Source organism: Oratosquilla oratoria, chromosome 5 (assembly GCF_046742065.1).
Source record: "Oratosquilla oratoria isolate Oo_2021 chromosome 5, ASM4674206v1, whole genome shotgun sequence".
Taxonomy (NCBI): domain Eukaryota; kingdom Metazoa; phylum Arthropoda; class Malacostraca; order Stomatopoda; family Squillidae; genus Oratosquilla; species Oratosquilla oratoria.
Genome location: NC_134781.1, coordinates 3,653,981 through 3,666,480, shown reverse-complemented (window position 1 = coordinate 3,666,480; position 12,500 = coordinate 3,653,981). Strand labels below are relative to the sequence as shown.

At 43.2% G+C, this 12,500-nt stretch overlaps 1 protein-coding gene across 1 annotated transcript in view; it reads right to left on the bottom strand.

The window, feature by feature from the left end:
• Window positions 1-12,500, bottom strand: part of LOC143025313 (uncharacterized) — a 402,756-nt gene that overhangs the window by 82,732 nt on the left and 307,524 nt on the right. Inside the window, exon 7 of the mRNA XM_076184786.1 lies at window positions 6,196-6,360. Within this exon, the coding sequence (XP_076040901.1) occupies window positions 6,196-6,360 (165 nt within the window). The remainder of the gene's footprint in view (window positions 1-6,195; window positions 6,361-12,500) is intronic.

The window sequence follows — 12,500 nt, the reverse complement described above, 5'->3', positions numbered from 1 at the left end:
GGCGGAAGGAAAATGATAACTAAGAGTAAACAGTAAACTAAAGAAAGGAGGAGACAAAGAAAAAGACAAAGACGGAGAAGCCGATGAAGACAGCGAGGAGGAGGAGGAGGAGGAGGAGGAGGAGGAGGAGGAGGAGGAGGAGGAGGAGGAGGAGGAGGAAGATGATAACTAAGAGTAAACGGGAAACAAGAGAGAGCAGGAACGCGACGACAAAGAGCAAAGAGAGGAGAATGGAAGTGATAACTTTGGGAAGGACGTTTATGGTCGTTGTGGTGGTATAAACCGTTACGACGGTTATGACCGTTGGGCCAGTTATGACGGTTATGCAAGTTTCATAAGTTATGAAGTTTATAAACGTTATGACGGTTGGGACCGTTAGAATAGTTATAACGGTTATACAAGAAAAAATTATATTTACCGTTTCTTATTTCGTGGTGTAATCGTAAGTATACTGGTCTCGCATTCGCTTAGTCATGGGTTCGAGTCCCGCACTTCTCTCCCTTTCCTTGCAGTAACTGTATGTCAACTGCCCCAACAATCCATGCGTATAGGGCAGAGGTGGGGAATGTGCGGCCTTCCGGGCCATCAAGTGCGGCCTTCTGCGGCCTTTGATATACGTTATTTTTTTTTTTTAAGACCTTGAATATTTTTTAAGTCTGAAATCATTATACACCTGAAACTTATAATATACACCACACAATGATTTTTTTATACATATGTATATTAAAAAAAAAAATTAAACTGAATTTTTTGGGAGGGGGGGGGGAAACTTACACCGTCCCTTAAGAAGGGATAAAATAACTGAAAAAAAATAATTTGTTCAGTGCGGCCTCTACAGTATGTGGGACGATGAATTGTAAGGTGGCCTTCATGCACAAAAAGGTTCCCCACCCCTGGTATAGGGCAATAGTGACGGCTTCGGCCTCAGCTACTCAGCGCCTCCTGGCGTAAGCTGCACACCACATAGATGTAACTAGCATGCAGTACTATCTATGGTCCTGATTTAGAAATCAATAAGAACTCAGCTATCCTTTTTTCAAAGAACTATGCTCATTTCATGATATTGTAGGACTATAGTTTTGAAGATTATCAGGATGGAATGTTAAGCAATACTATAGTAAATAGATAAAAAAAATGACAACAGTGTTGGCAGCAGGTTGCTATCTCAACCATAGAAATATAGATTTTATTTTTCAAATTAAATTCCTTTATAACGGCAATATCAGTTAAAACCGTTAATACAGTTATGCCCGTTATGATCGTTATAACCGCAGCAACGCCTTGGACGACGAAGACACACCTGAGGGAGGCGTCGACATTGTGTATGAGAACTCTTAAGTGGAAGAGGAGGAGGAAAAGGAAAAGGAGGAGGTGGAGAAGGAGGAGGTGGAGAAGGAGGAGGTGGAGAAGGAGGAAGGGGAGAAGGGGGAGGAGGAGTGGGAGGAGGAGGGAGGGGGAGGAGGAAAAGGAGGAGATGAGGAGGGACACTAATTCGATAATGGCCTCTCCACCAGCTCGCGTCTTCTCCCCCCCCCCGACCCCACCCCCCAACACTTCTGCTCTCCTTCGAAGGTTCATCATTTATTCCCCCACCCTCTCCCCATCCCCCCATGATAAAAGTATATGGGAAACGTGGTGGAACAGGTGAAGAGGGGGGGGGCGAGATGATAAGGAGAGGCAGAAGAAATAAGAGATGGAGGGGGAGAGGAAGAAGAAGGGATACAGCGGAAAGAGGAGGAAGAAGAGGAAGAGGGGAAAGGATAGGAAGAAGAAATAGAGGAGGAAGAGGGGGAAGAAGAGGAAGGGAAAGAGCGGAAAGAGGAAGAGGGGAAAGGATAGAAAGAAGAAAGAGAGGAGGAAGAGGAGGAAGAGGAGGAAGTGGGGGTAAGAGGAGGAAGATAAAGAAGAGAATTTACGAAAAAAATAAAATAAACAAGACTTGGAGGAACGTAAGACTAGGAAAGATGGAAATCGAAGTGGAGAGAGAGATTGATGAATGAGATGGCGGGAAGAGATGAGGGGAAAGCGTGAATGGAGACAAGAAAAATGGTGCAGATGTGAAACGATAAGGAGGAGGTGGGAGTGGAAAGGAGGGGGAGGGAAGTGGAGGGGAGAGGAAGGGGAGGCTAAAGGGGAGAAGGAGGGGAGAGGGAGGGGGTGACGAGGGATGTTGAAGGAAGAGGGGAAGCGAAGACAGTGAAGGTAAGAGACTCAAGTGGAGAGGCTAAAAGGGAGAGAGAGGGGGAGGGAGATGGAGGTGGAGGTGGAGGTGGAGGGGGAGGGGAGAGGGAGGGGAAATGTTACAGGGTAAGGGGAGGAAGAGAGGGAGAAGGGGAAGGTTAGGCTGAGAAAAGATTAAAAGGTTGAAGAGAAGACTATACACACACACACACACACGCATACATATATATATATATATATATATATATATATATAGAGAGAGAGAGAGAGAGAGAGAGAGAGAGAGAGGTGGGGAGAGAGAGGAGGGTCTGTTCCTGGAGGAAGCGCTGTCATCCAAATCCCAAATTCTTCTCAAAATTTCCTCCAAATTTCAAATTCCTCTTGTATGGACGACCTACCCCTCTCCCTCATCTCCCCCACCCCCGAAACCTGTAGACTTCCGTAGAAGTTGACAACAAAAATTCGCTAACCGCTTTCCAATTTTCTTTAGCTCTATTTCTATTTCTTATGCTATTCGTCCTGCCATTGATACACTATAATTCACTTGCATACTTATTTACTTGTTATTCATTTATTTTTCTTTTCTAATTTTCCCCTTTTTTCCCTTCTATCCCTCTCTCCAATCAGGGGAATTTCCCTACTTCATCCTATCGTATAGCCATCCTAGGGTCCATACTATTAACTATTTCCTAAATCCCCATTACTCGATTACAAGCGTCATATTCACAATAATGGGGGTTTATAAAAATAAATAAGTAAATAGATAAATAAAAATAGATAAACGCAACGTGGTTACACGCCCACTTTTCCCCTCCCCCTCCCCCTATCTCCCCCGACAACAACCCCCCCCCCTCGCCCTCTCCCCCCGGCAAAGGGCCATTACCGTGCTGACCTCAGCGTCAACACGGTATGTGCGTCGTCCCGTTTGTGGAATTCGCCGCGATCGAGTCTGACATATCCGGGATTATCCGCCCGGCTCGCCTGGATGCCATGTGTACCCGGAATGAATACATAATACATATATATATATATATTTATATATATATATATATATATATATATATATATATATATATATATATATATTTATATATATATATATATATATGTATATATATATATATATATATATATATATATATATTTATATTTATATATATGTGCGCGATATTAACCGGACATTTATGTACCCAAACACTATCCAAATCCGAACACAATATGACTGATCAGTTCGAATATGAGGTGTATACACAGACACACACACATACACACACACACACACACACACACACACACACACACACACACACACACACACACACACACACACACACACACACACACACACACAATGTACTGAGGTACGAGGACCGTCATCTACTTCCTATGCTGACACTAGCCCCTACAACCTTACTCATCGCACGTAATATATATATATATATATATATATATATATATATATATATATATATATATATATATATATATATATATATATATATATACTTACCAATTGTATTATCATAGTGGAGATGGGTTGAACGCAAACTTTCGTGTATGTGTATGTAACTCGCGCATACAAATATATAAGAAAAGTTGCGCACAACTTATACCTCACTTGATAGTGCAATGGTCTAAGTCGCTACAGCACTGGTCACGTGCTGGCCGTAGGTTCGAGTCCTCGGGCGTACCACGTTTCAATTTCTGCATGTTGCCTCCAAGGTTCTTCCGATGTTGATGGCTTAGAATTAAAGTGCATTGTGGTTGATAAGAATGTATCTCTAGTCACTGGGATCCATTCAGTGTTATACAAATACTTTCCCGCGTTCGTATACTTACCAATTGTACTATCATAGTGAAGATGGGTTAAACGCAAACTTTCGTGTATGTATAACTGGAGCAAACAAATATATAAGAAAAGTTGCGCTCAACTTATATCTCACGTGATGGTGCAATGGTCTAAGTCGCTACAGCACTGGTCATGTGCTGGCCGTAGGTTTGAGTCCTCGGGCGTACCACGTTTCAATTTCTGCATGTTCCCAACAAGGTTCTTCTGATGTTGATGGCTTAAAATTGAAGTGCATTTTGGTATATATATATATATATATATATATATATATATATATATATATATATATATATATATATATATATATATCAAAGAGATCGCCAAGCGAGGGAACGGCTGACGATCTGTAGTAGGGCCTTTGAGGCGATAAAGACCTTAAAAAATGTCTACTCTGTCAATAACCGTTTGACTCGATCTGGTTCAAACGTTACTTCTCTGCTTATAAATGTTTGGTTTAACATACATGGCCTCTGACGGCAGATCGCTCAGTTGATTCATATTACCTTTACCATGCTAAAACTTGATTAACCTAACGTAGATATATTTAACTTTATTTTGGTCTAATTACCCTGATTTTGGTCTGGCTACCCTATTTTGGTCTAATTACCCTAATTTGGTCTGGCCACCCTATTTTGATCTAATCACCCTAAATTAGTCTTTTCACCCTAATTTTGGTCGAATTACTTTAAATTCTTAACAAGCTAAATTGCCATTTTTACCCTGATCTAGTCTTATCCCTATAAATTGGTTTTATTACCTTAAATTGGTCTTATCACCCTAATTTGGTCTTTTCATCCTATTTTGATCGAATTAGATAAAAGTCTTTTTACGATAAATTGACATGTGCACCCTAATCTAGTATTATCACAATAAATTGGTTTTATCACCCTAATTTTTTTTCATCATCCTAAATTGGTCTTTTCACCCTAAATTGGTGTCATCACCCTGAATTGGTCTCATCACCTCCAGTTGGTCTGATTATCATAATTTGGTCGTCACTTAAATTGGTCTCATCACCTTAATTTGGTATTATCACCCTCATTTGGTCTTATCACCTTAAATTGGTCTCATCAGCCTAAAATGGTCTTACCACTCTAAGTTGGTCTATTCATCCAAACTTATGTTCGCACAAGGTAGTCCTAGGTAACTTAAAATACCTTTAACTCTGCTTAATGCTAGAATCAATAGTAATGAATATTTACAGATATCTATAAAAAATAATCTCATCTTCTACGTCTCTGAAAGAGACCCATACGCGAGGCTAGACAACACCCAGCCAATCAGGTGCGAGCTCTCATCTCGTTTTTTTCAAGACGAAAGGGAGAAAACAACAACGTCGAAAAAAAGAGACAAAAAGAGTAAAATGATGCGACATGACGACCCAGGAACGCGGGAGACAAAGAGCACAAAGGAGGGGAAGAAGGAGCGTGGGGGGAGGGGGGGCGAGGTCATGGGGTCTAGATTTGACGACTAGGGAGGGGACTAGTAGTGTTCCTCCCCTTCCTTCTTTCCTTTTGGAGTCTCCTCCTGACGCGAAAAGAGAATCCGCGTTTAAAGAAGACGCGTATAACCGAAATCGCGTAAAAATGGAACCATGTATGACTGAAATCGCGTAAAAATGGAACCATGTATGACTGAAATCGCGTAAAAGCAGAACGTGAATTCAAAAGTCCATTCGTCTTATACGTTCTTTTCCTTCACGCTTTCTCTTCCTCTTTTTTTTTCTTTCCCTTCTCCATTTGTTTTTAGTTCTTTTCCTCTTCATACTCCTCTTCATTTTACTTTTATTCTTCCTCAACTGTACACACACACATACACACACACACGGACGGACACACACACACACACACACACACACACACACACACACACACACACACACACACACACACACACACACACACACACACACACACACACACACACACACACACACACACACACACACACACACACACACACACACACACACACATACACACACGGGCAGACACAAATTTGTTGGCCTCCGACACGATTTTGAGTCAATATATGTCGTACCTTTTTACATTTTGTCTGTAAATGTGAAAGCGACATGTCGTTTGGAGAGGTGGGGACATACCTCCGCCCCCCCCAAAAAAAAAAATATATAATAAAAAAATAATTATGTTGTGGGCGGCACTTACCCTAGTGACTTGGTGGGCGTGCAGGCGGGGGTTGTACTCGGGCGGGGGCGACGTCGGGCGGCCATCGGGCGTGACCCACGTGTAGGTTTGGGCCACAATCACCGATGTCGGGAACTGCCCCGTCGGTAGCACCGTCAGCGTCACCTCCTCGCAGCTCTTCAGCAGCTGTGGAGTGGGAAAAAGGTCAAATATGAGAAAAAGGTCATATATGAGAAAAAGGTCATGAGGAAAAGGTCAAATATGAGGATATGGTTAACCATGAGAAAAAAATGTTAAATATAAGAAAAAATGTAAAATATAAAAATCATCATAATTTACAAAAAGAGGACAAGTATAAAAAAACGCCAATGCACCTGATAAAATTACATAAGTAATAAGCAAATAGATATATTAAAGGTCCTCACAAAAAATAAAATTAAGAAATGCCAGTGGAACAGACAAATTTATACAAGTAAATAATAATTCAAGTATAAATCAAAGATCATCCTCTTTTAAAAAAGGTCACCAGATTAAAAATGCTTGTACACCAGACAAAAATTCATATGAAAATGAATATACAAAAATATAATAATAATAATAATAATGATAATAATAATAATAATAATAATAATATAAATAATAATAATAATAATAATAATAATAATAATAATAATAATAAAATAATAATAATAATAATAAATAATAATAATAATGATAATAATAAACAAGTAAATAGGACAAAGATACACAAGTAAACAAGTAAGAATAAATAGGACAAACTGTTTTAAAAAAGGTCATTACCTAGTGAAACTTCACTCTACACATTTGCTATATAAACAAAAAACCTGGCAAAGGCCGAGTTTCCGCAGCGGCGAAAAATCTTCAAGGTCCCTCTCCCTCTCAATCAGCTGACCACTCTCCTCTACTATTGCGAAGACACGTGGAGGAGGAGGAGGAGGAGGGGAAGGAGGAGGAGGGGAAGGAGGAGGAGATGGAGACTAGGAGGGAGGAGGGTGAGGAGGAGGAGGGGGAGGGGGAGTAGGGCAAGGGGGAGGTGAGGAGGAGGAGGAGGAGGAGGAGGAGGAGGAGGAGGTGGAGATGAGGAGGGGAAGGAGGGCGAGGATGAGGTGAAGATGAGGATGGGAGGAGGGGGAGGAGGGCGAGGGGGGAGGTGAGGAGGAGGAGGAGAAGGAGGTGGAGGTGAGGAGGGTAAGGAGGGCGAGGAGGAGGAGGAGGAGGGAAGGAGGAGGAGGAGGGAAGAAGGAGGAGGTGGGGAGGGGAGGAGGGAAGGAGGAAATGAGGAGGGGGAGGTGTGTGTCAAAATCTCGAAGCAGCCATTTGTAATACTGATAGCAGAGAGAGAGAGAGAGAGAGAGAGAGAGAGAGAGAGAGAGAGAGAGAGAGAGAGAGAGAGAGAGAGAGAGAGAGAGAGAGAGAGAGAGAGAGAGAGAGAGAGAGAGAGAGAGAGAGAGAGAGAGAGAGAGAGAGAGAGAGAGAGAGAGAGAGAGAAGAGAGAGAGAGGAGAGAGACAGAGAGAGAGAGAGAGAGAGAGAGAGAGAGAGAGAGAGAGAGAGAGAGAGAGAGGGGTCACATATGAGAATAAAATCGCTTAGCGGGTTCATTTCTTTCACTACTTGAACCCTTTGTTCTGGTCGCTGCCGCCAGGCGAGTTTCATTCACATGTGTGGGAGGAGGGGGAGGGAGAAGGGGAGGGGAGAGGGGGAGGGGAGGAAGGAAGGGGAAGGGGGAGGAGAAAGGGGAGGAGGAAGGGGAAGAAGGGATGGGGAAGGGTGAGGAGAGAGGGGAAGGGGAGGGGGAAGGGGAGGAGGGAGGGGAAAGGTGAGGGGGGAAGGAGAAGAAGGGAGGAGAGATGAGGTAAAGAGGGAGGAGAGAGGAGGGAAGGGTGAGGAGAGAGGGGGAGGAGAGAGGGGGAGGAGAGAGGGGGGAGGAGACGGGGAGGAGGGAGGGGGAGGAGGGAGGGGGAGGAGGGAGGGGAAGGAGGAAGAGGGAGTAGGGGAAAGGGGAGGACAGAGTGGAGGAGGGGAAGGCGGAGGAGAGAGTGGAGGAGGGAAAGGTGGAGGAGGGAAAGGTGGAGGAGGGAAAGGGGGAGGAGGGAAAGGGGGAGGAGAGAGAGGGTGGGGGACGACTTCGCAAAGCTCCTCACGTCCGTGGCCTGGGAAAGTGCTCTGCGGTGGACGCGATAGAGGAGGCGAGGAAGAAGATGGGGTGGAGGTGGTGGTGGAAGTGGTGGTGGAAGTGGTGGTGGAAGTGGTGGTGGAAGAGGACGAGAAGGTGAAAGTGTAGGAGGATGGAGGTGGTAATAGTGGAGTTGTTGGTGGTACGAGTGTTGTTGGTGGTGGGAATAGTGGTGGTGGTAGTAGTAAAGTTGGTGGTGGTAGTGGTGGTGATATTGATGGTGGTGGCAGGCGAGCTAAGGGAAAATATTGCCATGAAGGCGGAACTCAAGTTGTCAAGATTTTATTGATTCTCTTTTAAGATTCCATCTGTCACCCGCTCTGCGAAGTGGATAGACATGGCAGTCTCTGATGGGGCTTCTGGGTTTAACGACCATCTGCCCTTACTGACGTCACGCGATGACTCGTGTGGGTTTCGAACCGCCTATTCCTTCTGGCCTCTCGCCACCAGACGCTGGCGCTCTGGCCCGATCAATTACACATACATACATACATACATACATACATATACCAAGGCTTTTCCCCCCTTACTAGGGAGGTAGCCAAAAAGGAAAAGGCATAAAATCATTCCCACCCATTCCATCCCTGAAAACACTCCACACCCCTTCACCCTCCCTCCCATCTTAGCACCTCCTAGATGACGGGTCATCCCTGCACCTTGTCCACTACCCTGGGTCAGAAGCAGTGTCGCAAGACACAGCACATCCACAGCAAGGCCGCTTCATTAAATCGGCGACCCCCCTCTCCGTCCCCCCATATAAAGGAGAAGACGGGGAGAAATCCCTTCGGGCTGCGTCAAAATTTGCTCACACACACTACCTCACCGCCCATCCCCCCGTCCATTCCACCTCATGCATCACAACATCTTCCATATACAACCATTCTCCATCGATCAATTACACACACAGAAGAAATAGATAAAACAAATAAATAGTAAAATGAATATACAAATGAATAATGATATTGTCAATAATGATGATAATAATAATAATAATAATAATGATGATAATAATAATAATAATAATAATAAAATAATAATAATAATAATGATAATAATGATAATAATAAGAAGAAGAAGAAGAATAACAATAATGACAAAATAAACAAGTAAATAAAATAAATAGATAAAATTATCAAGAATAAAATATATCTTAAGATAAAAATGAAATAAGGAAAAGAAAATAATAAGAAAATAAGTAGTGTACAAAGGTAAAAAAAAAACACTGAAAGGTGAGGAACCTACGCCAGGAGGCGCTGAGTAGCTGCGGCCGAAGTCGTCACCTTAGCCCTATCATGAACTTTAGGGACTGTGTTGGGGCTGGTGATAATGACAGTAGGAATCGGCGAGGAGTGCGGGATTCGAACCCACAACTAAGCGAATGCGAGATCAGCACGCTTCCGATTACCGAAAGGCTTCCAGTAATTACTCAAGAGCTAATTTAACTTTGCTGGACGGGAATCGACTAAATCCAAAACCAACAAATGATGTTTGTTTACAATCATCACTGACGGACAGACTGAGGCACCACCAACGCCAGAGTTCAAATTATCTGCTTTTTCTCTTGGCACCAGACGCCAAAGTTAAATTTGTCTGCTTTTTCTCTTGGCACCAGACGCCAAAGTTAAATGTGTCTGCTTTTTCTCTTGGCACCAGACGCCAAAGTTAAATTTGTCTGCTTTTTCTCTTGGCACCAGACGCCAAAGTTAAATGTGTCTGCTTTTTCTCTTGGCACCAGACGCCAAAGTTAAATTTGTCTGCTTTTTCTCTTGGCACCAGACGCCAAAGTTAAATTTGTCTGCTTTTTCTCTTGGCACCAGACGCCAAAGTTAAATGTGTCTGCTTTTTCTCTTGGCACCAGACGCCAAAGTTAAATTTGTCTGCTTTTTCTCTTGGCACCAGACGCCAAAGTTAAATGTGTCTGCTTTTTCTCTTGGAACCAGACGCCAAAGTTAAATGTGTCTGCTTTTTCTCTTGGCACCAGACGCCAAAGTTAAATTTGTCTGCTTTTTCTCTTGGCACCAGACGCCAAAGTTAAATTTGTCTGTTTTTTCTCTTGGCACCAGACGCCAAAGTTAAATTTTTCTGCTTTTTCTCTTGGCACCAGACGCCAAAGTTAAATTTGTCTGTTTTTTCTCTTGGCACCAGACGCCAAAGTTAAATTTTTCTGCTTTTTCTCTTGGCACCAGACGCCAAAGTTAAATTTGTCTGTCTGCTTTTTCTCTTGGCACCAGACGCCAAAGTTAAATGTGTCTGCTTTTTCTCTTGGCACCAGACGCCAAAGTTAAATGTGTCTGCTTTTTCTCTTGGCACCAGACGCCAAAGTTAAATGTGTCTGCTTTTTCTCTTGGCACCAGACGCCAAAGTTAAATTTGTCTGCTTTTTCTCTTGGCACCAGACGCCAAAGTTAAATTTGTCTGCTTTTTCTCTTGGCACCAGACGCCAAAGTTAAATGTTTCTGCTTTTTCTCTTGGCACCAGACGCCAAAGTTAAATTTGTCTGCTTTTTCTCTTGGCACCAGACGCCAAAGTTAAATTTGTCTGCTTTTTCTCTTGGCACCAGACGCCAAAGTTAAATTTGTCTGCTTTTTCTCTTGGCACCAGACGCCAAAGTTAAATGTGTCTGCTTTTTCTCTTGGCACCAGACGCCAAAGTTAAATTTGTCTGCTTTTTCTCTTGGCACCAGACGCCAAAGTTAAATGTGTCTGCTTTTTCTCTTGGCACCAGACGCCAAAGTTAAATGTGTCTGCTTTTTCTCTTGGCACCAGACGCCAAAGTTAAATGTGTCTGCTTTTTCTCTTGGCACCAGAAACGTCGGTTGTCGAATTTGTCTGCTTTTTCTCTTGGCATCACTGCGCGGTATGCCACTCATTCCATTGTCCTTTTTTTCTCCCTAATCATTTGTCCTTTGTTGAAATGACCTATAGCAATATAAAACATTGGTAATATTTAATTTTACTTATTTATGCATTTCATTCATATATCTATTTTTTGTATCAACGCCAATACAAGTGGGCCTTTCAGGAGCCCACATGTGAGCGTTATTTGTTGAAAATATTTATTTTGTCAATATTCCTGTTATTGACAATGATGACCTCGGCCGTGCCTTCGATATAAGAGAGGGATATAGAGAGAATGAAGAGAGAGGGATGAGAGAGAGAGAGAGAGAGAGAGAGAGAGAGAGAGAGAGAGAGAGAGAGAGAGAGAGAGAGAGAGAGAGAGAGAGAGAGAGAGAGAAATTGAAGGAGAGAAAGAGAGAGGATAGGAAGCCAGAGTATTTATAAAAAAAAAAAAAAATCCAATATTGTTAATACACATTTACTGCGCCGGGGTGGGGCTGGGGGATTACAGTACCCGGGTGAATGCCACTTGCCCTAGCTTCAGTGTGTGACTTAAGTTCGATATCACACTAGGCTTTCCTGGGCTTCACCAGCGCCGACCGCTCAGAGTTCGTTTGGGTAAAAACGTCTCTGGTGACAATATTTTATTTCCCAAATTTCCAAATACCAAATGGTCTCTCCACCATATATGGCAAAGCTGAATGATGAGCCAAGAGATTGTTAGACTGTTAGACATACTGTTGAAATGTTCTTAGAGAAGTCTAGATTTCTGTAAGCGAAGTCATATTCTAGTTATTCAAATGGAGGTTGGAGGTTGGAGGTAGGATGAAGGAGGAAAAATAGCCCAGTGTGATAACCCCTCCAACCACCTTGAGACCCTCCCAACGAGGGCGGCCGTGACGTCATACCGAATTGGTCGTTAATGAGCCACAGTCTCTCCATTAACACTTCCAATACGTTTTACAACGATAACTGAACAGCTTCAGTCATTTGAGAGAGAGAGAGAGAGAGAGAGAGAGAGAGAGAGAGAGAGAGAGAGAGAGAGAGAGAGAGAGAGAGAGAGAGAGAGAGAGAGAGGCAGAGAAAGAGAGGCGAGAGGAGAGACAGAGGCAGAGAAAGAGAGGAGAGAAAGAGAGAGAGAGAGAGAGAGAGAGAGAGAGAGAGAGAGAGAGAGAGAGAGAGAGAGAGAGAGAGAGAGAGAGAGAGAGAGAGAGACCCTTCTGTGACCTCGGCCGGCCTGACATGTGACATGAGGCGGAAGTTCTAACTAATGGAAGCTTAGCTCCTTCGGGGG